The sequence below is a fragment of the Diplotaxodon limnothrissa genome, linkage group LG13 (assembly GCF_057381915.1).
Source record: "Diplotaxodon limnothrissa isolate DT_005_m linkage group LG13, D_limnothrissa_male_GT1.1, whole genome shotgun sequence".
Taxonomy (NCBI): Eukaryota; Metazoa; Chordata; class Actinopteri; order Cichliformes; family Cichlidae; genus Diplotaxodon; species Diplotaxodon limnothrissa.
Genome location: NC_140608.1, coordinates 466,866 through 493,331, shown reverse-complemented (window position 1 = coordinate 493,331; position 26,466 = coordinate 466,866). Strand labels below are relative to the sequence as shown.

The window sequence follows — 26,466 nt, the reverse complement described above, 5'->3', positions numbered from 1 at the left end:
AAAATTAATAATGGTTTTCTACATAATGGGACAGAGATAGACTAGAGCTGGAGGGTTAGTACATTAAATCATTTTTTGTTGCTTTCATAAATCTTAAGCATAATTGATATGCAAACTCACAGGATCCAAGACTTAAATGGTGAGAAGTCTGTGTGTGCATGTCCAGGTATGTGTATGTTCCTCTCCAAAGCCCTTGGGCCTGACCCTGCATGACCGAGCAGACACTTGTGCCATTTTAATGGAATAGGTATGACAGTTAGACTGAGATAAAACACTACATGGCTGCCTAATCCTAAGGTACAAACAAATATGAACTGTACAAAATCTCAGATAATCTGTGATTTAAATCAGTGGTTGTAAGTATTCAATATTTACATCGGCCTTCCTTAAATTGCACTTCATTTAAATCAAACTGGTAGCAAATCTGTGAGGTTTTGAAACAAATATGTTGCTGAATATTTGCAAGGATAGAAAACAACACACTGACTGATGACTTCTGATCAAATTACTTGAGTCGGATATTCCTGGAAGGGCTGATTAAGCTGAGAGCCCACTCTCAGGCACACATTATTGCTCTGAACAAGGCACTAACACTTTGACCTTTGGGATAGGGCAGATTTCCCACTTGTTGTTTTCTTGTGATTGTAGACAATGCATTTGTTTGCTCATTAACTAAAAAATAAATTGCATAATGGTAAATGTTGTCTTGCAGACAAGCAATATCATCAAAACAAAGGTCAGCAAAAATGATGCAGTTGGTAAGGGCTGGCATGTTTATTTTATTTGATTATTTCCTTCATTCTGCTCTTTGCATATCTTTGCATCTATTGCAATACATTTATTTTACATTGTTCCCTTTTGTTTTTACCTTAGTTCTACCTATTAATATTATGTTTTTTGTTTTGTTTATTTAAAGTTGCCAACATTTCAGTGATCTCAAACATTTTGAAACAGGCTGTTCGTGCAGTGTGTCACTTCTGTGTGGAAAAGGATCGTCTTTATCTGAATCACAATCAGAATCCTTTTATTGCCGTTAAACATCAGATGTTTAACATTTTTAATAAATAACAACCCCCCCCCCCCCCCCCCCAGATAGTTAGCAATAAAAAACATCTCTGTGCTACAGATAGTAACAAGTACATATTAATTTATCTCCCAGGTTTGAAGCTGTATGATAGTGATGTCCACAGACCATGCTAAACAAACACGTCAGTATAATCTAATAATAGACCTGGGGTATGTTATGATGTATGATGGGATTCCACTGTGAGGGGGTAAACAACAGATGGCATTAGAACAACAGTACTGAATATGATATGTACAACTACAGATGAGTCACAGGCAAAAGCTTAAAAAACTATTTCAGTCTAAATGTGTGCTGTACATAATTACAGACAGCTCAAACTAACAGCGGGATTACCATATAAACAGAAACAAACAAAAACTTTTGTTATTCTTGTTAGTCTTCAGATTCAATTCAGTCTTTATTGAAAATAATGTTACTTCAATGTAAAGTAATTGAATACCTTTCAATTTTGGACCATTTCACGTGGAGTACAGGCCTTTTAGGGTAAACAGAGGAATTTCCATGTGTTTACTTCACTGTTTTGTGTTGGCTTTTAAATTATTAACTACAAATGAGTTCCAGTTTAATTAGCGACTAATGAACGTGATTACAATGAGGGATTATTATCAAAGAAAGCAGTTATCCAATCATTAAAAATAGTTTTCTTCTTCAGTGAAACTAGAGGTTAAGACTTATCCTGCCATGCAATGAAAAGAGATTCAAAAACACCTTAATAAAATCATTCCTGTACAAATAATCACTGCTGGGATTCATGCATCTGTTGCATTGTTTGGTTCTGATATCACATTTATCAAGTTGACATCCTAAAACACAGAGCTGTGGCTCAGTAAACTAATAACATTATACTCCGAAAAAAAATGTGCAAAGGGTTTAAGCAAATAGACTGCACGTCCCTCAAAGTTGACACAAGTGTAGTACAAAGATTTACTGACCTTGTTCACCGCTGGAATTCTTTGTGCACCCACTGCTCCCACTGCACAATTTTCCTGAACAGGAAATTTTCTTTTTAAAGTATAGTGATGACTGTACTTGGTTGTAATTTGTTGGCAGATTCTTTATTGGTAATTACAAAATTCTCCACCTTAGGGGTAAAGTAGTGCACCTAGGAGAGCATTTTTACATACTTTGATTGACTATGCTAAAGTAAAAATTAGGAATCCCTAAAAATAAATACTGCAGCCTCATTTCCAATTTAAATTGTCACCACTGAATATCATCTACCTGATTTAAAACTTTTAAGAGACTTGGATCCTCTGGTTCTATAATTGGAGCTACAATCTGTTTTAGAGTTCAGCCATATATTTTTATGTTGGCGTAAATGTCTTCTTCGTCAAATGGAAGTGCAAATGGGTTAACATATAACTTATGTCCTTTTGGCTGTTTTCCAATGTGATTATTGGCAGCTCTTTAAAAGCACAATGCTGGTGGCTGTTTTAACAGTATTGGGTATTAGATATTTGTTTGTCAGAAGACAGAACGAGACTGTGGGCATCCCTTGGGTTTCCCTGTGGGACCAATTGAAGGATTCTCCTACTGCATGACTTTATACTAGTGTCTGTCTCATGATGCTATCATTCTAGTAGACACACTAACAAGAACATTTGTACATAGAAGGATGAAGACACATAAAAATAGGGAGAGTCGACTTCAATGATGTAGCAGCAGGTTTAGTTTTAAGTTGCTCTTGAATTACAAACACAGGATTTATTTAACCATATGCAAAAACAGGTACTGCACTACATGAAAGAAACTAAACTTCAGCATTTATTTCAAAGTTGAAAGCTATCATTGGAGAAAATGGACTGTGGCATTTATACAGGAGACAATTATTCACATTCACATTCAACCATCAGATTCTGATGGCTGAGTCTATTTGCGATAAAAGTGCTGCAAATACATCTCTTTGTTTTTTCCCCAGTCTCTCCTCTAATGCTGTGCAGTGGGTGGGGTCTGAACAAATGAGTGACGGCTCATGCGTTGTGCCTCCGCTCTGATCCATCTGGGACTCACCGTTAACTGCCTGTGCTGCTGCAGAGCTGTCTTTTCCTGCCCCTTACCCCCCAACACACACACACAAACACACACATACACACACTCATTATCCTTATCTGTACCCCCCCCCCCCCTTTTTTTTTTTCTCTAGTTTTCTGTATGCAGTCTGCATCTTTACTCGCTCCCCTCCCTGCTAACGGAGGTGGGCAAGCTTCCCAGTGCTGGTGCATCTAGCAGGTGCAGCCTCTTTCTCTCCTCCCACCCTTGCTCTCTGCCTCTCTCTGTCTGTCTCTCACTCTCACTCTCTCTCTTCTCTCGCTCAACCAGTGTGCACTCTGCTCTGTCTGTGCCTGTATTTTTTCTCCCTTCTCTTTCGTTCTTGGTCTCTCAGAGGCGGCAGCTCAGGGAAGCAGCTGCATGTTTGTCTGCATCCCAATTGCCACAGGTAAAGACAGCTGTATCATCTGATGTTGCTAACCCCGAGGGGGGTTGGGGAGCCTTTGCTGCTGCGGCTGCAAGTTCTCATCCCGGCGCGGGACGCACATTTCTAATCATCTTGAAGAACGCATCCTAGAGGGAACGACGAGCAGAGGACCCCAGCAAACAGACCAACAAATCACACGCTGACTGGAAAGAGCACAGGCTTCCAGGGACTGAGGAAAATATAACACTTCTCAGAAAAAGAATCAGTGGGATATATTTTCAACATTGTGGTGTCCTGTTTATGATTTTCCTCTTTCCTCGTGTTTTCTATTCTTTTGCTTTCAATTCTTTTTGTCTTTTCCATGCTTCTCATCCTCTTCCTCTCACAATTTATTCCTCTGTGCCGGAATGCTCCCTGCAAATAGATGAGAAGAGGCTTTCTGTGCGCTTGCTGCAGTATTAACAAACAGTACACTGAGTCAGTAGAGAGCTGAGCGGACAGCTTGGAGGAATCTGATCCACAGCCGGCTGGAGAAGGAGCAGGATCACGCGTCGCAGTTGCAGATTTATCCGCCCTGTGATACAACAACACCCCTCATTCTTTTCCCCCCACCATCCATCTCTCTGTCCTCATCTTGAGTGTTATTTTTTGACTGGATCAAGAAAATTAATTGGATTCTACTGCTTTATTTTTAGCCTTATTGGAATATTGTAAATATAAAAAGGAGCAAAGGGGGTTTGGATTTTTTAGGTGAAACGGAGGAGGCTGCTTGAAAAGCAATGGGAGAGAAAGATTAGCAGATTATCATAGGAGAGTGTTGAAAAGACGCATAAGCGATACACGTCTTAGTGAGCACTCTTTTTTAGTTATGAAAGAGACCGATTTTGGGATGTGAAGGACGCTGACTCGGCTAAAGCAGTCGGAACAGACTGCATCAGGAAACATTTTTTTTCTTTTTTTCGGTCCTGCCCAGGGTGGGGAAGCAACTAGACCCACCCTGCAAGTTTAACTCTCTGATTCGATATTACTGTCCCGTCGTGGATTCTACATGGAGGGGACACATTCGGCATGTTAAGGAAAAGTGTTTTGGATTCTTTTTCTCCTTTTTTGCTGCAATGGCATCCAAATACTGATGCCATGGATTTCCTACACGTACAGATGTAAATCTGTTTCTTCCCATCCATCTCTCCCTTCCATCTCTCCTTGTTACTCCCTATTAGAGGCATCACTTTCATTTTTCCTCTTGTTAACCCTGCTGTGAAGACTATTGGAGTTCACTGTTGCTTCAGCTGGACATTGAGAGTTGAGCAGGACTAAACACGGACTAAACACTTATACGTCTATGCCAGCTCTTCAATTTTTCTCTGGGTGTCTCTGCGTGTGAGTGTGTGTGCTTGAGCGTTTATGATTGTGTGTATGCATGTACCTCCTGCACCCTTTTTCCTCTCTGTCCATCCTTGGAATACATATTTTTGTGTGTGTGTTATTGAGAGACAGATTCTGTGGGGTCCATTCCTTCAAATTTCCATTCGTTTTTTTCTTCTGGCCTTGTTGGAAACCTTTCTGCCATGTGCAAACGATGCCTATCACAGAGTTAACCCTTAATGAGCCATAAAGGACGACAGGGAATGATGAGTGAGTGTTCTGGGGCAGCTGCATCTGGGGCAGTAATCCTGGAAGAACCTGAAGGTTCGGGGGCTTCTGCGGGCCGGGGGGAGGGCCAGGCCCAGGAACAGGGTCCCCTTCGCTGTGCAGTTTGGCCTCGTCAGCAGACATGGCTGTGTGTGGTTCCTTTACTTATTGGTTTTATTGGCCTTGGATTGAGCCTGATGCTGCTGAAATGGATTGTTGTTGGTACAGTGAGGGATTACGTCCCAACAGATCTAGTGGATGCAAATCGAATAGGACAAGATCCCATCTTCCTCTCCAAGCCAAGTGGGATTCCCAAGAGCCCCGATACTACCACTACTACAACTACTCCTACAATCGATAGCAGGAACCCCACTGCTAGAACTGCTACTGTGGCAAAAGGTAGAACTCGCACTACTGCTACCACCACAACTATAAATGCTAGAGGGGGCGGGGCATCAGGCAGTCAGGTAACTCCTCGGAATCCTGGAAGTCGTAATGGACGTGGACCTTCAGGTTTTACCACAACTACTGCAGCACCACGTACAACTTTCATAATTGGAGCTGCAACATCTAGCTCCTCACCGCCCAATCCGACGGTTCTTCATGACTCTACACAGATGTGGACGGCAGAACATACTACTACAGAGACGATCTCCACCACACTCACTACACGTACGCACAGTCACCGCAAAACCCGTAAGTCTTTCATATACTACTGACTTGTGTTGTGTTTCAAAAGCTCCACTGATTGGTTAATCATCACTAAATATGACATCTGAACTTTTTTTTTTTTTTAAACGTGATCTTATGGTTTCTTCCAAAACTTTTTTTTTTGCAATTTACGTGCATGACCTTCCTGTTTGGGAAATAATGTTCTTGATTGGTTTTATAGTCAAAACATTGAAGATGAGTGATCAATAGTATTGATTGGCATAGCGAGGGTTTCTAAGTAGTAGTCAATAATCAAGTTTAGGTATCATTTTGGGTATATATAGGTTTGGAGGGTTTTTTGTGTTTCTCTAATAATCAAATGATCTTAAAATTCTTTTGCAAACAAACCACATGAAAAGATCTTCTGCAGCATCCTGAGTAACTTGAATAGAAATTTATTCTGATGCATTAGATGGTGAATCTTTCCCTTCTGTTTTTACCTCTGTCGTGCTCATACTATTGATTTGTGCTACGGGGAATTTTCTTGCAGCAATCAATGAAGCACACACCCGCACGCAGAGACACACGCACACACACACACACACACACACACACACACACACACACACACACACACACACACACACACACACACACACACACGTCTTCCTCCATGACAAATTTCTCAGCTCCCAAAATGGTGTCACATTGTGTGCTGAACCTTCATCTGCTTGTTATGTCCCTGTTCACAGTCACAGGAGTTGCTTTATTTTTAACAGTGTGATCTCATGCACTGCATGTATCAAGTCTCTCGCATCTGTGCAGAGGGGTACAAAGCCTCACAAAGAAAAAACTCAAACCTAGCATGTGTTTCGTGATTTTTAGCTGATGTGGGTTCCTATATTTCATATGCTGTTTATTCCTTCCTGCAGTTTAACACTGTAGTTAACTTTCAGTTGACATAATATCAGTTAATGAGTTAATGCCAACGCCATGATCAATTACTTGTGAACTAATAGATGAGAGTGCATGTCATATATCGTTTATCATAGTATACATCATCAAGTATTTTGGAATGTATGATGCACACAATGCCCCCTATTATATTATGATAATTACATATTGACAGTCATTTTTTAAGTATCTGATAAACAAAATCACTCCATTCCACCTTGTGTCTTGACTGCAAAGGTGCAGCTGCTTCTTTTGTATCCATGATAATGAAAATGTCCCCAGATTACATGAGAGACCGGGGAATGTTCCCTCTGATAATTAGAAACATAGAGGAAAAATTGTGTATCATTTCATTACCAGGAAGAAAAATGGGAGCCATTCATCATCATCAGTTCATTTATTAATTAACCATTAAAAAGGAATGCCATTTCTCCACCAAGTGAAAACCATTAAGCTTCGGTGATAGATATCCCAGGGAAAATGTCATTCCTTCACCAGCTCGCCCAAGAAAGTTCTGGCGTTGCACAATTGCCAACTTGTGCGATAATCCTAAACACCCTCCACCCTCCCACCTCTTCTATTCTACCACCCACATGCTGCTTTGATGTGAAAAGGCCATCATTTTTACATTAACTATCCATTATGTGTAAATGCGTTATATAATATGACTGAATTGGCTGTGTTGGCTTATGCTCAGAAACTGGAGAATTAAAGTATAGCGGGCCATCTGTGTGTTCTTATCAATGCTCTCCCTTCCTTTGTAGGTCACAAAATGAAGAGTGACACAGATTTGTATCTCACACTGGGCTGTGGTGCTGTAACTGATCTGTTAAGTGAGCAAAATAGTATGTTGCCGTGCACACGCTCTCAATGTAAACTTAAGATCCCAGATGTAAAAGTAGAGCATACCTAAAATATTGGCTAATTTTTTGTTATTTTATTTTCATGACTAAAAGCATTTTTTATAATAAAAAATGATTTACTAGGTTTCAAATATTATTGTTAATGTAAACACAGAAATCTATATAAATAATTTCTTTTCTTAAAAAACGCTCGCCAAGCACAAAGCTCCTAGGAAAATAAAAAATAGGCAGTTATAAGCCTTTTTAGAGGGGGTCTAAAGTAATTCTCAAGTAATTCTCAAGTAATACTTAAGTATTTCAGCTATTCGTGGGCGGTTGGGTCCTTAACCACCGCGAATACCGGGGGTTAACTGTACTTTCATCCGCAGAACTCCTGATGCTTTTTAGCTTTAAGGGATATTTGGTGACATTCTAGCTTGTCAGTCAAAAATTCAGGGTCTGGCAACTACAGGAAGATATTATAGTTAGCAAGTGTCACTTTGCAAGAGTGACTGACATATCTAAATCTGTCGCAAAATCTTAAGTTATCCCTATGCTTTAAGCTGTAGAAAAAAAGAGACCTAGGATAAAAGATATCATTAAAAGGAGCCGAGTGACCTCTGTGATACAGGGCAAAATGTCACTAATCCCAGTGGGATAAAATGAACTGAAAACTGGATATGTGTTAATTTAACTAACTGTAACTAGTGCTTCAGATATAGTGAACTAGAAATCAAAACATATACAAAATAAAAATAACACGTATTAGTAAAGAGTAGCAGATGAGACTATGTAGTCATGAGTAAATCCATGAAAATGTTGATTCAGTGGTGAGAATAGACCAGGACTTTGTGTTTTTGTGTATGTGTGTGAGAGACATGCTACAAACACAAATGAGAGAGAGAGCGATAATGATACATTCAGTAGATTCTGATTTTTGATTGTTCTTTACGAAATCATTTTCAGTGTTAAGCTTCAGAAGATGTCGTAGTGCAGTCTGGCCCTGAAACCTAAATCCAGATTAACAGCCCATCACCATGACCATGGAAGCAACAGAATTACATCAGCCCACCTATCAGTCACATGCATTCTACACAGACTTACAAGCAGCAGCCTAACTCCTGCAGGATTGTTTTGATATATGATCTGTGGCGGGATGTTTTTCATTAAATGATGCTGAGGTGACATGTTTAAGGCAGCGTTTTGTCTTAGCCATGTTTTAGGATCCCTCAGGGGTACCGTGAAGCAGTCTGGGGAAGTAGTTTATGCTTATGTTAACAACACAGATATGACAATTACACAGAGTGAAGTTGTGTTTATAGCTTCATTCTGTGGTAACAGTATGATGTAGGGAAGTTGTATCTGTTTGTAGTGTTTATGACAAACATATATATTTTAAATATGCACATTTTACAGAAAATAAATCGACTTATTTCTTTGTGCAGATTCTATTATTTCATCTGGCCAGAGCTTTTTATGAGGACCTGTTTATGGTTAGCATATAAAATAAAAGGATAGTTTCTGGGCTGAGCTCTGGTTAAGAGAGATGCTTTTCGTCCCCTGTGTGATAAAGTGAAACATAGTTGTTTTTTCGTCCAAGTTGTCTGATAAGGCTCTTGAGGTTTAATAAGATACACATTCCATGGTGGTGTTGGCATTCCTAATCCCAGTCTATCTTTAACCTCTCAATCATTACTATCATTCAAGACAGAAGAGTTAGTGCTATTATTGTTTGGATTTCAAAGTCTTTGTTTCCTAAAAGAAACAAAATATAAATTAACTCATTCACTGCCAGCCATTGGCAGTGAATGAGTTAAACCCATTGACTCATTCACTGCAATTGACGGCTATAGACGTCATTTCATCTCCCATTTAATCTGATGATGAGATCTCAACAGTAAATTAATCAGAAAATTTACTTCAGCTTTCGTCACCTCTGGCCAACGCCAGCGGCATCACTGTACATGTTTGCATTACACTAATCATCTCAGAGGGAGAGCTTTTCAGTTTTAAACCAGATTTTCCTTTTTAAACCAGATTGTACAGTTCGCGATCTTTACATTTGGATTAGCTGTCTGGAAGCTGCTTAGGAACAAGTTCCCAATGGGGTTTTTCTATGTACTCTATGTGTGCACTGTATTCATTGATGCCTGTGCCACAGCAGCCTATGACTAAATACAGCTATATATATTTAATGCATTTGAACTAGCTGCGACCACTTGTGTGAATAATAACGCAAATAAGCACCGTTCTAGAAGTCTGATTGCCTCCTTTGCAAAGAAATGACTTTTCTGCACAAAATTACAGCTTATGGTTGATGAAATGTGCTATCCAATATTCTCTTGTGCCCTGTAAGAAATGTGTTATATTTTCTCAAGAATTCTGCCAAACGGTTGAGGTTGTTACTTTACTGGGTTATCTGAGGTCTAAGCAAAAGAGAGAGAGAGGGGAAAAAAAGATCCCATACTATTTGTAATCAGTGGGCGGGCAACTGCACTGAGCCCCAGACTCCCATGGGCCCAGAAAGTCTCAGCCATCTGTTGTTAAGTTGATAAGCTGCAAATTTAGTTTTGGAATTTGTCACCTAATATTGAATTTAATCCATCGATGATGCCATAGCTTATATATTTTATGGCAATCCATAGCATTAATATTAATGTATCTTCCATGTAACGTGACATACCCCTATCTTACTGACTGCTTTGATACACACAAATGTAGCTATATATGTGTGTGTGTGTGTGTGTGTTTTCCTTGTGATCCACCTTGAGTGGGATGGATATAACCAAACACTGATCAAAGCACCTTGAAGTTTTTTGCTGATGCAGGCTGCGATGCTTGACCACTAACCGATCACCTGAAAACCTGTCATCTCATCTATTCAGAGTTTTAATTTGCTCGAGATGCTGTGCAAACAAAGCTTAACATGCCTTTGATTCATTGTGATGAAATGTCTTGCAGGGAGAAGAGTGATGAAATTTTAATGATGCGAAAGAGAAACATGTTCAATATGTAGTGGAAAGTGTAAATAATTGAAAATGGCCCTTTCACGAATCATCCCATACTGAGTAATTCCCCACTTCAGTGAATGCAGGTGTTTAGGGTTCTTTCACTTTTTGCAATGGGCGAAATTGCTTTCGGTGGTGAGGAAAATAAGACTTAAAGGTTTAAGAATTTTTCAGAAATGTTTGCCAAGGTTGAAAGTCTCCATCTGCCTCACTTCCTTTTTCCTGTTCGCCATCCCTTACGAGTACATCTATCAGCAGGGTCCAGATGATGATAAAGTGCTACCGCTAACTTCTGAGGAGCTTTTAATAATTCATTCAGGTTTAAGCTGCCTTGATTAGATGAGGCTTACACTATTTTATTGGAGCCCATGGTGTTGAAGGTAACAGCAGATGAGATGTAGGAGAAGTAAATTCCTTTTCTGGTCGGGTTCTCCAGAGGAAGCTGCCACCTGCTAGCTAAGTGCTCCAGTGTTTCCACTTTCTAAGGTGTTTTCTAATGTGTGGTCATTCAGAGTGCTCGTGGAAAACAGAATCATCAATATCACAAACTGGAATCGCTTTAAAAAAATTAGCATTAGCAATAGCATTTTTATTATATATATTAGGTTGGACAGAACACAAGGACTGTATTGATTTTTCTGGGTTGTTAAATATGAGAGTTTTCCATGGAGGTAAATAATCTACAGCCCCCCCTTTTCCCCCAAGCTGCACCTTTGCCTCTCCCTCTTATTAAATCTGTCAGCTGGCCTACAGCAGCAAACCATTTAAAAAAAGTAAGCAAATAAATATTAGACTGTTATGAGTTCAACTATAGCCAAGAGCTCTTTTTTTTGCATGTTTTGCTGTACTTATTTTCGGGGAGTTTAGACTGGGACACACAGCTCAGGGGGAGGGGAACTTAAATACCTAGTTGACCTGCAGAATCAGTGGACATAATAAAACAAAAGTAATAATTGTATGAAACCAAGACGTAACTTGGCTGTAAAAATGTAAACAATGACCAATCGAAAGCAAGCAGCTTTAAGTACCAGACGGCAAATCAAACATGGAAAAAAGGCAGCAAATGAAGATGTAACCTAGCAGGGTATCCTGACACCGTACAGCCTATCAATGGCCTATTTTGTAGTTTTAAACAGTGTGGTCTGAATCCAGACTTAAACAGAATGTCTGGTTTTGGGCAGGCACTGTTCTACCACTCTATCAATTTTCTATCAATTTTCATTTAACTCTCCATTTGTCGGAGGATCAGATAATCAGAAAGTTACGTTTGACTTCTGGTTGCCAGGATTCGTGTAGATTCACATTTGACATCTTAACAAGTAAATGTTTCAGCTGTTGGCCCCAAACTCCAAACATGCTATTAACTATTAACTGTTCAAAATAGCAGATCCTGCAACACTGAAAACATGTGAAACTGGTAAATGCTTTGTAAGGACAAGAGAAACATGAATGTTCATATATAAATGCAGAATTTCCAGAACTAATTTACACTGTTTCAGTCTCATTTAGCTCCCATATTCATGTGTTCAGTATCATTTGGTGTTCAAGCAGCCTGTCAAAAACCAGGAAGGACTATACCACGAAGGAAAATTGTCCATATGTAGACATTAACTTCAAAAAATATATATTTTTTCCTATTCCAGTGTAAAATATTCAACACTGGTCTGAAAAAAAACCCCCAGAAACAAAACTCGTTCACCTTACATTCTGCTCATTATGCTGCTGGCACCTGGTGGTAAACAATGCCATTAGCAAAGATAAAATGCTGAGATAGAAATTATTTCACCTTGACATACAAAGGGCTAGCAGAGGGCCCAGCAGTTCAGCCCAGAACCAGTTCTAGTCCGACATGATTTCTTTCATTGACTAAGCCGCTGATTGAATTTTCTTTACACTGCTATCTCTCTCTGCCCCCCTCTCTCTCCTCGTGTCACTCACTGCATGTCTCTCAAGGTCAGCTTGACTGAATCATTTTGCTGCCACTCCTGCAGCTGATGTTGACTTTACTCAGTGGAGTTGCATTATGAGTGGTTATATGCAAGGTAAAACTCAAAGTTAGCATTTCCAGTAAAGATGGAACGCAGGTATTGCAAAGTAAAATACATGAAAAGAGAGCATCCCTTGTTCAAAGAGCGAGAGAGAATAAAAAACGTGACACAAAAAGTAAGAAAAATTGTGTTTGGTTGATTATTTTTTATGCTGTAACATTACTTCTTGGCAGTAAATCTTATACTGTTGGAAAGCCTTTTTATTAGCCTTTAGATGATGCTACATTTGCAAGGAAAATGCATTTGTAGGTTGAGCAGCAGAGTTGAGTATGTGGGCTGGGCCCATGAAAAACTTACAGCTTATTCAGCAAAGAAGCAATTGTCTTGCTTCCGTGCTGTTTAATTGAAATGTAGACATGTATTATCTATTCTGACATACAATAATGTGTAATACAAACTAGACAAAGATAATCTTGTTTTTTATCAATCATCAACATTTCATTGCATATTGTGAAGAAATGTAATATTGCATCAAATTAAACTTCAATTAAACTGTTTAACAATAAACATTCTAAAAAAGTAACCAAGGTGGTTCAAATGAGATTTTACAAATACATGATCTTATGAACTATAATGTTAAATCTAATTCCTTTTTACATTTAGCACTGCTGCTGCATACGTTATCTTTCATTTAAGGTCTAAATAAAGATGCCCTCATTGTAATCTAATAAGCCAATTTTCCTGACAATCATTTTACACATTAGCATTACCTAAGTGGTTCCAGCTTGTTGTTTAGTTATTGGTAATGATATATTTTCTAAATCTAGGTGTCTCCATTATGTGAGCAACCTTAGCCTAAGCAGCCTATGCAGGTTATTGATCCCATCGTGATTGTATCCTAGTCTTTTGCCACTCAGCAGTTTAGCAGGCAGCCCTGTGAGCAAACGGGCCTGCGTATGGGTGTGGGTCTGATTATCCTGTGCTCACTGCATTTTGCTGTGGTTATTTTTAGCTTCAAAGATTGTTGCCAGCTTCTCTCTGTGAGGCTGCGTGGACTGGCTTTTCTGGTGGAGGCCTTGGAACTGACAGCACTGGAGGAAATAGAACAAAGAACCACGGAGGCAGACAGTTGAAACAGTGACTTTAGTGTCAGTAGAAAATGTTTTTATTTGGGAAGCATAACAGCTAGGGAGGATTTAGCATGTTCAGCTCAGTGAAAAATGATTTCTGTCTTGTGTTTGTTTATTTTGGGGATTCTGCCATTGTACCGTATCTTATTATGCAAAGTAACTGCAATTGTCTTCAATAAGACTCTAAAGATGTAGGAGGCTATTTTCCAGGAAATCAGAGCTGTTAAGCAGGCATTAGTCATTATGTTACCATGCTGAAGGCAACAGGAAGCTATCCAGAAGGTCACTTTCACCTTTGTGAAAAACACACTTCAGTCACACACACACACACACACACACACACACACACACACACACACACACACACACACACACACACACACACACACACACACACACACACACAAACTCATTTTCACTACCAGTTTGTCACACATTCATTCTTGGTCAGGACTATGGGTGGGACACAGTAATGTGGTATATGCTTCATTGTTTCTTCCTTCAATACAATCATCAAAGCACTGCCATCAATTATGATTAAGTGTTTATTTATTGCAAGTGCTCTAAATACATTCTACCCACAGTTTGACTTACTGCATTTATGACTTTATGAGTGCCCTCTGTTTTCTTTAATATTGTATTTTTTCTTCTTCAATTTCATGGATATTGTGCTTTAATATATTGTAGATATGGATCGTATATAGCGATACAGAATTGCTGTATCATGGCACTATTGGTATTTTTGGCAACATAAATTGTAACCATATCGTAACCATATCATATTGTAAGCCAGTCATCAGAGCCCTGTGTCAGCACATTTTAACACACTGTCGACCATTTTAAATCCACTTTTGATATTCAGATTGTCTAACTATGTGTAAGTATAAAACTAGAATAGGGAGGCTGCAGTGACCACACAAATCACAGGAAATTGAATCCCACATAGGTCCATCATTTCTATACTTTTGTGTTTCATTGTTTTGAGATATTTTTTTCAGTCACATTTTGGTTTAGCTATAGACAACCAGCTATTTGGTTAGGTCTGAGGGGGGAAAGAAATCATGGTTCCTTTCAGCAAGCAGCCAATTTCAGCAGCCTTGTTTATTTACTCTCTTCTGCATATCTATAACAGGTCTTGAGGGTCTGCTATTTAAGTTTGCTCAGTATATAAAAATATGCAAGAGGTATCCTGTGTGATGTTGAGGTTGTATGGGACAAGTTCAGAGCGGAGCTGCCATTATATGAGAGACAGTGGTCCTCTCAGCTCTTCGAGCAGATGGTCACATCATTTCTGTTTTGTAGCCTGACAAAGAGCATGTGTTTGTGTGTATGTCTAAACAGGAGATTCAGTATTCTACCACTGTGGCTGTCTCTTTTAGTCTATAATGCTGTCAAACAGTTTGTGTTGTACCTCATATATATCTATTTGTGTGTTTGTGCATATATGCAAAAATCTTCTTCGTACTTCTATGCCTAGTGTCTCCTGTTCTCGTGTCTCCTGTTTTTCTGTCTGTCCTCGGGACACTTATGAGGTCAGACCAACTTTCTGTGACAAGCCAGGTGAACTGGTGGGTTGTCTGTATGATTTCGAAGACACAGGCCTATTTATGACAGATGGACTCCCTTGCTTTCTCTCCTTCGGCTGTCTGACTCAGAATTTGGGAACAGATAAGAAAAAAACAAACAAACTATATATTGTACAATAAGGCTGATGTGACTGAGCATGGTTTAAAAGCCAAAGGCAAGAAAGCAATGAATGGCAACAGAAAAATATGTGGAAAATTTATTTATTAAATTAATAAATAATAATCATAATAATTTGATCCAAGGTATCCACTGAGGATGCGCAAACAGAATTACAAAGGAAACCTTTCCATATTGATAAGATGAGGGGGAAAGGAAAAGAGCCTTGGTCCATTGCAACCGTGCACTCTCCCTTCATTCCCCCTCTATTTTCTCCTCTCTGCCCACTCAGTTCATTTACATTTACATTACACCCAGCTGGACTTGATTTGGTGGCCAGTTATAGATGCCGAGATTCTGATGTTGTTTATCGTAATGGGCTCTGGGGGCTAGCAGTGTCAGCTGTTTGCAAGGTGGTAAGTGCAGTCAGTTTGCTAGTTACAAACTAAGTAGCTTGCTGCAGTGTTAGCAACCTAAGAGTTTAATGTCTGCTACTTGTCACAGTAACTAGCTAGTTGGGATATCTAACAAAGTCTGTTTGCAGTTAAACCCTTTTGGGCCTGTTTTCTGGGCCTGAGCTTTGACACATCTTATAGAAATCATTATATCTGTAATAAAATACGATAATTGCAGTGATTAATAAAAGCACCTATTATCTAATAACAGCCATAAGTGTTAGACTTAGAGCATAATAAATCATTTGAAACCGTACAGAGTTGTTGTGTGAAAGCCAGAGATGGCTAATTCAGGCTGATATCATTGATGCAACTGTGACACAACTGTGACCTCATCTACCCCACTGAAACTAATGCTGTCAGAACAGGGCATTTTGTGTAATACCAGATGGTCATTCATGCTGGAAAAAAACTCAGCTGAATCACTGCTCAGAGACCAGACAATTCCCCAGCCGCCAAAATGTAACACATTGCTGCTCTATAGCAGAGTTTACACTTGCTGCACATTATTATTATTATTATTATTATTATTTATTTTATTTTTTATGGGAATTCAAGTTCATAAATATAGTTGTTGTTAATTTGACATCTTTAGTAGTATTTTTGGATTTTTAAGATCATCACTGCCAGTTTTTTTGTTTGCAAACAAATACACAGCTGATGCTGAATATGTTTCCATAGAGAAGTGCTGCTTCTACAGTGCTGAGGTATTACTCACATATTTACCCATTATTGAACAGTCAGTTTTTAAAGTGGTTAGATATTGCTGCCCAGGTAAAATAAGCAAAGTCCTCACAGCTGATATATATGTAGTCTCTCTCTCTCTCTCTCTCTCTCTCTCTCACACACTCACACACACACACACACACACACACGCACATCATGCACAGGCTGTTGCTAAAGTAGGTAAGGTAAAGTAGGCTTAATACGTCAGCTAAATGAAGATGAAGCACTGAGGGAGATGTGGTTTGAAAGAGTGCAAGAATGTGTTAACAAAAGGAAACATTAGGAGCAGGCTGAGATGTAGACCAAAATAGTCCATCAATCCATACATTTTGGAGGGGACTGATGCATATAGCAGCACGCAGTCTCTGCGAGCCAAAGTAGACCCCAGGCAGCTTTCCAGGCTATCACAAAGCTAATGCATACACACGCAAAACATCTCATTCACACTTAAATTGACACTGGAGGCAATTTGGGCTCCCAAATGAAGTTCAGGAAACTTGCAAAACCCATACTGATGAGGCAAAAACATAAGATCTTCTTGTCTCACATAAACGCTGCTCAGAGCAGTTAGACATGCTAAGACTGAGGAAGCAGGATAAACAGTTTTGTGCAAACTATGAAAACTAAGAGAATGGTTGATTAATCAGTAAGTCCTCTTAATGTTGATTAAACTAATGATTTTGACAAATTTTTTGTGTCACAACTACAAAAATGATCTGGCATGGTTAGAGTTCAGCAATAACTTTATGAACTATCTATGATAGCAAATATTCTCCGATCAGCTAATTATTCATCTTCATGCTTTTTGTCAACACCAGTTTCATTCTGGCAGGCTGTGGTGCCCCAATACTGACAACAGTTATTCAACTGAAGTAAACTGTGCACTGAGCAATCATCCAGTTTGATTATAATGCCCACTGATGTTGCTGAGATACATGCCATCACAGTATTATCTTGGTAAAGGCAAACTGAAACGGACAAATAGAAATTACACCACATCCTGGCTGCCCTACCTTCACAGTTTCCTGTGTCTTTATGGGACATGCATTTATGGAGCAGTGGGCATGTGTGATACAACACAGCACAAACAGTTTGTGCCATGAATACTCTCTTTTCCTACATACCGGTATAAAAAATTATGTTATGATAGTGAACTATGAATAAAACGGCTTTAGTGATGACATTTTTCAGTGATTAGCTGGACAGTGGACTTTCAGTCATCGCTCTTTACGTTTTGAATCTTTTGCTGTATAAAAATTGCTTAAATTGTTTCTATTACACAATAAGTCAAACGTGGCCTGTGGTTTAGATGTGCTTGATTCCTGCAGAGATGAACACATCAGAGTCATGAGCTGTCAACACTCCATCCGCCACATGTCAGCGGTGACTGATGTCCAGCGGCAGCACTCTCTGTTTCGCAAATCACAAACACACACTTTCTGCAGCACATGCAAACCAGTTGTGGACACACACATCTACACACCACCTCCCACATGAAGACAGCTAGGGCATCGCACTCGTGGCCATGTGCCCTGAGAGGAGCACAGAGAAAGATGGACAGGCAGCAGGGACACGGAGTCAACTTCTCACTTCAGATAATGAACCACATGTGAAGCATCAGCTCAGCTCCAATTAGATGAGATGATAATTATCTCAGCACAATTCACTCATCCTAATCAGGCTGTGAACTACTTGTTGGGTTAGAGAGGATGTTAAGTAAAGCAAAAGGAGCAGAATTCTTATTTGGAGCTGCTGTGGAGCCTTTTGTCATCTTTTTCTTTGTACAGAAATTGTTTATTTGCCATGACTTATCGAAAATCGTTGATCTTTTCTTGGTTATCATGCTGGACAACACCTGTGTCATTACTATTCTGCGCTGTTATTATTTGCTATTGTGTTGCCAGTTGAGGACACTCAGAAGTGATTTAGCTTTTCAGTGCATGTAAGTTTCTCTGTTGAAAATGTTCAACACCTGCAACGTCTTGGAAAAACATTCTGGTTGTTCGTAGCGTTTACATTCGTGAGTCAGAAAAAAAAGACAATATTATGTATGGACCTATTAACCCGAGTACTTAAAATTACATCGATGCCTTTTGCATTGTTTTCTTTAATTATTATAACTCACTTAGTACTCATAACTCAATAGTACTTTGAAATATGTAAGAGAAGTCAATATACCCTCATATGGAGATGCAAATAAAGGTGTGTGACTATAAAATCTGCAACATTTTAACCGTACAAGTTCCCACCTGTACTAAGTACTTTAACATAAGTTAAAGTTGTTTTCCTTCTGTTTTGGTAAGAGTCAATACAAAGGCAAAATCCAGTTACAGAACACATGGAAACACAAGAACATCTTTAAAAAATATATATATATATTATATGATAATTAATAATCCACTTATCAATAATAAAATCTATGTTATTGATCTGTTATTTATTTTGTGCGTTTTTCCTGTTTATTGTTTTCTGTTTGTCCTCAGTTACCCTTCTCTCTCAGTCTCTTAAATGTGTAAAAGAGGGACGGTCAACTAAACCATGAATGACCTACATCGATGACAGTTTGGCCTTGTTTCTGTGTCAGTCCCGTTAGCGTTGCCTTTGACATTTGGTAGCTGACCTCAGTAGAGCACCACTCTGCTCCCCTGTAGTAGATTTATGATCTGTTTGAACATAAATAGAGAAAACGTGTACATATACCTTTTTTAAATTCAGCACGGACACTACAACATGAATAATAAATATATCACCTTCTTACAGTGTGACACAATAGACTTTCTTTTTTACAGAAACTCCATACTGAGAATATTCTCTGTGGCTATGCTTGAGCAGAAGTATATGATGACTATGGCAAACTGGTTGAAAGTATCTGACAAGAAGGGACTACAAACTACCAAAACACAAAGAGGAAAGAAGCCAAACCCCTGTACTGGTAAACCAATGACACACCAGTCCACCGTGTGTATGTCATGCTTTGCCTCTCCAAAGCACGAAATGGACAAGCATGCAGAAGTTGCAGCAAGCTGCCCCAGCTGAACATAAACACGGGACAGGGTTTAAAGCGGTTTTACTAGCACATTTAAATGTAAATACACATTAGCCACCTAGCTTAATCATTTCAAGCATAAAGGGAGAATGCACTTCATACCTTCTTTGGTCACTAGCGACTTCTTGGCTTTAAGTATATTATCTCCCCCCCTGTTGGTACGGCAACATCTGCTTCACCTTTCCAAAGTGTGGCATCCACACAGTGGTCCAACATGGCTATTTCACGCTTCGCCATGATATTGGGTTGGTTAAACAGGATGATGTCATATCCGGGTAATTTAAGGGTTAACCCTGGGTCTACTGTGCTATTAGGCTTGGATATAATGATGGTGAGAATGAGATGAGATAGATGTTTAGAATGAGATCATTCATCAACAGGAATAAATGAAAACAAAAAGCCAGTGGTGTCTAATGTGTTTGCTTTGCCCTGTTGAGCATCACTAATAGAGATTCTTTTTTTTTTCCTTCCCTACCCTAACCCGACAAGGGTGCCAACAATTAATTTTGTTCTATAGTCCTTAATATATAATCATGTTTGTCTATTTATTCCTTAATATTACACCGTTAAACACCATTAGATGTGCTGAGAAACTATCCTTTGAATATTAATGGAAAAATTGATTATAATCCATCATCTCCTCCCATGTCTTAATGATAGAGTTGTGATACTGGGGGGGTGTTTTAATGAAGCAGATAGCTAGCTTTTTTCTGGCTTTTAAAGCCAGGCTTTTCAAGTGTTACTGACCAAAATGTTTAAAGGACACACACATTGTTACAGTCATTTAATATTACTGTTCTTTTCCTTTCACACACACATACACTCACAACACCTGTTTCTCTGCCGCCGCTGTGTTGCTTTGTTCTTGTATTATACTTTTAAAAGCTCCATGTCAGCTGCTTTGTTGCTACACTTATCCATGTTTGCGATTCATCAGACTCTTCCAACATCACCCTTTTCATGGGAATGTGCAGGGAAAAGCCTGGGTTACCTTAGCTGGTAGATAACCACCCTTGCGTGACTGCTTATCCTGATTGTTGATGTTAGGATACGTGAAAAAAACAAACAGACAAAAAAAATCATCCTGGGTATGCTGAACTTGCTCATAGCAAGGTTGAGTGGAAGAGAGAGCTGGCTAGCTCATAGGGCTAGCTTCTACAGCCTGGGAGACAAGAACGCTCCATTAGCTCACAATCATCAAAAGCCAGCCAATTCTAACCAATCTTTGTCCAATGTCAGTATGAACTGCCTCTAAGATATTGAGAGGTTTATCACATAACTGTCCCAGACACTTAAAACTAAAGGATTGTGGCATGTTGTACGATTTTCTTATAGACTAGTTTTTTAAATTCTTTTATTCTCTTCCTTTTTCTCCCTAAAATACAGAAGAATTGCTGCAATGTTCTCCTTGGCAGTATGTATGTTTGTTTTTTGTTTTATTTTCTATTCTATCATTTTAATGCACTTTTCAATTTGCACATAAACAAGCCTTAGTGTAGATTCTTTAAATGCTTTAAACTTGTGAAATATCTCAAAAAAGCTTGTGTTTCATAAAAATTGTTTTTCTGAAATGTATTTATTATCAAAACTTGTTTATAACACATTCCACTTTCACTCATTTCTTTTTCTATATGGCTTACAAAGCGGCCATTTACTGGAGAGCAAAGTGTGCACAAATCCACATTAGGTGAGCAGCAGTGAGCTGTCATGATATGTCAGAATTAGTGGAGCTTGCCAAATTATGTAATCTTTCACTTCAGTTTATTTTCCCAAAGGCAGTTGATGCTCTGAAACACTGATGCACTGATTTATGTTTGGATTGGTGAAACTTTATGAGGTAAAATTTCATATTTGGTTAAACCGTTCTGTTACAGTGAAACAAGAGCTGTTGATTTTCCAGCTGATCACGATGCTACACTAACCTGTGATCAAGAGCTCTGCATGGCTACTGAAATAATGAAATCCATGGATACAAGCTTCCTCCAAATGGTGGGTGGCTTCAGCTGTAGAGATGGGATGAGGAGTGTGGGAGGGGCTCTGAGTAGTAAAAGTCTACTCCTCCACATTAAAAGAAGCCGGTTGAGGTGGTTCAGGCATCTGACCAGGATGCCTCCTGGGCTCCTCATAGGTGAGGTGTTCTGGGCATAAGCCACCAGTAGGAGGCCCCAGGGCAGACCCAGGACATACTTAAGAGATTAGACCTCTCAGCGCGCTTGGGACTCCCTTGATTTCCTTTAGAAGAACTGAATGATGTGGCCGGAGAGAGAGAGGTCTGGGTCTGATCATGTATCTGACATGATTGTTGTCCCAGTCACATAGACCTGGATAAGGACACTGGACGCGTAGATGACATTTGCATAGAAACCTAAGAACTATTTTTCACTGGGTCTCATAATAATCAGATTTGAATTCTATATGCGTGGCTTTGCCTGTGTTTACTTGTGAGCCCTTATTAAATCTCATCCAGTATGTTAACGATAATCTGAACATCATGGTCTAACAAACATCTAAACTTCCTATCACATCTCTTTCAAAAGCACCACACTGACTGCACAGAGAGACTATTAACTTCCTGAGCAGGGCTTCAATGGGATTAATGTGATTTCACTACTGACCTTGTTCTGTCTGCCTCTCTCTCTCTCTCTCTCTCTTTCTCTTGCACTTCTATTTCTCGCTCTTAGTACTCAGTTTCATCATGTGAAGTTACAAAATGTTACAGATGTTTGCTTTCAGTCACGAACGAATCTTCACTACCCCGTCAGCGACCTTAATCTGCCTTACCTACATACTACATTTTTTCTCTTATATATTTAGGCCTAGTTCTTGTTTCTTATTTAAAATAACAAGCAAGCAGTCCACACATGTTGACTTGAGAATATGGCTCCTTTATAACACAGTGTAACACTTCAGAGAGGTCAGTGCCCTTTTTTTTTCTTTTTTTCTTGCAATTTTTAACAAAAGTCTATTGGACGCTGCAGTTACTCCTTTGTGAAATTCATGGCCAAATTCCACAGATTCCAAATTCCATCGCATTTCATGGAATTTGGCTTCGTAGTTGTGTGCTATCTTGTGAATTTTTAAAGAAAAAACAAACTCACATTCAAGCATCATTGATCAAATACTTCCTTATTGGGTTACTGAAGACAAAATAATGTGTTTTGCATGTGCCTGAGTCCACCAGATATTTATTTTCTATTACAGAATATTTGGATGTTGTGTAAATGTAGATGAAAACATTACAAAAACTCAGACATCTTTATGTAACATAACATCACGCTGGTCATTTTTGTTTATTGTGCTGCAGGGATATCAGTAAACTTAGTTTGCTTACCATTTAGCACCAACTTTTACTGTAGCATTGACATAGACAGTCGATGTCTACCTGCACTCAGCAGAAACTGATGAAGTCATTTGGATGAGTGACGAAACGTTTCTCCCACTGAAAACGCTACGTCCAGATGAACTGAATCAACTTTTTGGGACAGTCGATGTAGAGTCCACCGTGCCCTCACTAACACTAACTTCAATACAAACAATTATTTCTTTTTTAGAGTCCGTGCCTAATTGACCACTTGTTAAATATATTCCAAGATAATGTCTATGTTTCTATACTAATTTTAGTACTCTACATCAGACAACAATGGGAACATATTTTGGCTGGCATAGCATACTGGAACATCTGCACCGAGTATGGCCTGGAGGGCCAGAGGTCAAAAAGAACACGCCCACTATGGTTGTTGAGCATGACCAAGCTAAGGTCCTGTGGGACTTCCAGATACAGACAGACAAACTGGTGATGGCTAACCAACCAGACATAGTAGTGATGGATGAGCAGAGGAAGACAGCCATAGTGATAGATGTAGTGATACCAAATAACAGCAAGATAAGGAAGAAGAAACATAAGAAGCTGCAGAAGTACCAAGGGCTGAGAGAGGAGCTTGTGAAGAGGGTGGAGAGTGAAGGCAAAAGTGGCCCCAGTAGTAATTAGAGCATTCAGGCCAGTGATCCACAAACTGGGCGAGTAGCTCCAGCAGATCCCAGGCAAACATCAGAGATCGCTGTTCAGGAAAGTGCAGCCCTAGGAACAGCAAAGATACTGTTCAGAATCCTCAAGCTCTGGTAGAGGACCTGAGCTTAAATATATATACATATTCCATATATAAATACTTACATACATTTGCAACATTTGAAACATTTTTGATATGTAAGATCAGGCTTAAAGTATTTGCAAACTATTGCATTTTTCTTTCCTTTGACACTTTAAGTAGTGTTAGCTTTTTTAGGGATGGGGATGGAAATTCTGTTTGCTTGCTCCAACCTGTAGATAATGCATTAAGGGCACACATGTTATCCTCATGCAATAGCTACACATGCAGCTAAAATAATTCTAGTAATTGCTGTCAGTTGTATAAATTCTATTAAAATGTCAAATGCACAGTGTAATTTCTTATCCTTTTTACTTCCTCGGATGGGTATTTAGCTTTTCATCATAGCTACACATGCAATTTGAAACAGCAGGCTTATTGGCACAAATGCAACACTCAGAGTCACATAAATCTGATGGTTCCTGTTTGCAGTAATGGTTTTAATTGCCTTCCATCCTAATGCAAACAGGCAAATTGAATGCAGATGTACTGCTGTTATAAAAACGTGGAGATAGATTCACATGTAATGATGCATTATCTTAATACTTTGTACAACCATTTATGATAAAATGCAAGACTAAATTACGAATATAGAAAATGATAGAATGAAAGACCATATAATCATATAAAGTGTGGTTCTACTTTAATACTAAAAAGAAATGTTTGGAAGATGAAACAACAACTAGCACACAAAACCTATGTGACTGTATAACTGAACCACAACAGAAATGTAAAGAATTAGTCCTGAGCCTTTCAATGGTGACCTAACATCAACCTGGAGATGAAGGACATTTTCTTGTGATGCTTCAATTAGAGATTTTGCATTAGCTGAGAACTATCAGCTCTTTCATATCTGCTTAACTATAGCGTGTGTGGCTAACTACCAACATCAATAACATCAATCAAGCTATACTATACAATTGGTGACTGAGATATGTTTCAGTTGAGAGGAAAAAAAAAACCTTGGTCTCCAGGGAATGAATACTGATCACTGAACACATATACATCCATATGAATGTCATTAAAATAGCAGTGCAAAAGAAAGGACAAGCTTTGTTTTTTTAGTTAAGACTTTCCTTCTTCTCTCCTTTGCTATTAGTAAAAAGGGCAAATGCCATCCTGCTGTTTGGGACTTACTCTCACACTCATTAGAGTACCAAATACCCTCCAGCAACCAACATCCAAACACACATTAACCTTTACGTATTTTTTTCTCTCTCTCACACGCTCATTCTCTCTCTTTCTTGCTAAAGCTTTAATTTGCTAGACCCGCATCCCCCCACCCTCCTCCTCCTCCCCGCATTCCACTACATCCTACTTGGCACCAGAGTGAATCACTCTGAAGATTTGGAGCAACAGCTGTGTTGATGTATGACTTGCATGCTATGTCTGGGCCAGTTGTGGCAGTTATTGCTCCCTTTGTGACAATGCAGCAAAAGAAATGTGGCAAATTTAAAGCCCTGTGGTCCTGCATTAATAAACAATGAGGTCACTTTGATTTATGGAGGTTTCTGTATGAAAGTTTAATGAGAAAGATAAGAAGACAGGTGTCCTTCTGTGTGGAGCATCCTATTAGGAGGATCCAACTTAGCTAACATTTGCTCTCTGTCTCTCATTGAGTTTTGGGGTACAGCTTGCAGGGCATTTGGAAGTGTCTTATCTAAGGCAGCTAATGTTTGTCTTTGATTCCTGAAGGATGCGTTGGCAACTATTGGTTGTGTATTTTTTGCTCTTGCAATTTAATTGGGCCAAAAACAAAACTTTCTCTCCATCATTTTTGCCAAATAGCAGTAAATGTCATGATTCCGAAGCGTGAATATTGCAAAATAGCCATTGCTGTAGAGGTTCTTACTTCAGTGTACCACTTGTGGAAAAGAGCGGCCCTTCGTGAGAGTGCTCTTTCTTTAAGCCCTAGACGGATTACAACAATGAGTGCTGGTAAAGTCATGGTTGTGACAGGCAGGCAGAAAGGTTTATTGAAGCTGAGTCTTTTATAAAGGTGCGAGATGAATTAAATATATACTTGGCTTCATGTCTTCCTTACTCAGTTTTTTATACAAAAATCCCTCAGTGTCTTACGTATGCTTGTTGTCCCAGAGCCAGCTGCTAATTTTGAAACTGAAATTATAAATCTTGATATAGGCTCTGATTGAGCAGGGCCAATTAACAACCTCGACAAATCCCTTCAAGTTATGTCAGAAGCAATTTAGGAAAGGACTCTCACTGTCTAAAACACTACAGTATGTACAACCTGTTTACAAGACGAAATTGTCAACTTGCCTGGAGGAATTAGGATGTAATTACAAAAACAGGCATGCTAGCTGGCTTTAAATTTGGGAGTGAAGGGTGCTCGTGGAGTACTTTTTAAGTGATTTTCCCTCAGCGTATCTTGTTAATGCTCCGCTGTGTGTTCTTGTCACCGCTAACAGTTCTGTTTGTTCAGGTGTTGTCACTTCTGCAGGTTTTGCCATATATTTGAACTAGTATCATTCTCAGGCTTTTCAGCGTATTTCATCTCAATCAATCAATCAATCAATCAAACAATCTATCAAGGCTTTATTCGCCACGTGCAGGTTGCCCCGCAGTGAAATAGGACCCCCCCGACCTTACACACACAACACAGACATCACATGGAGATACAGTTCGGAGATCGGTAGCGTTACAGAAAAAAACCACTGAAATACACACTACAATGGGAAGGTA

The 26,466-nt window shown here is 39.1% G+C and overlaps 1 protein-coding gene across 1 annotated transcript in view; it reads left to right on the top strand.

The window, feature by feature from the left end:
• The first annotated feature begins 5,107 nt into the window (after positions 1 to 5,107).
• The window catches only part of nrg3a (neuregulin 3a), a 340,830-nt gene continuing 319,471 nt past the window's right edge, over positions 5,108 to 26,466 (top strand). Inside the window, exon 1 of the mRNA XM_085369829.1 lies at positions 5,108 to 5,831. Coding sequence (XP_085225955.1) covers positions 5,108 to 5,831 — 724 coding nt within the window. The remainder of the gene's footprint in view (positions 5,832 to 26,466) is intronic.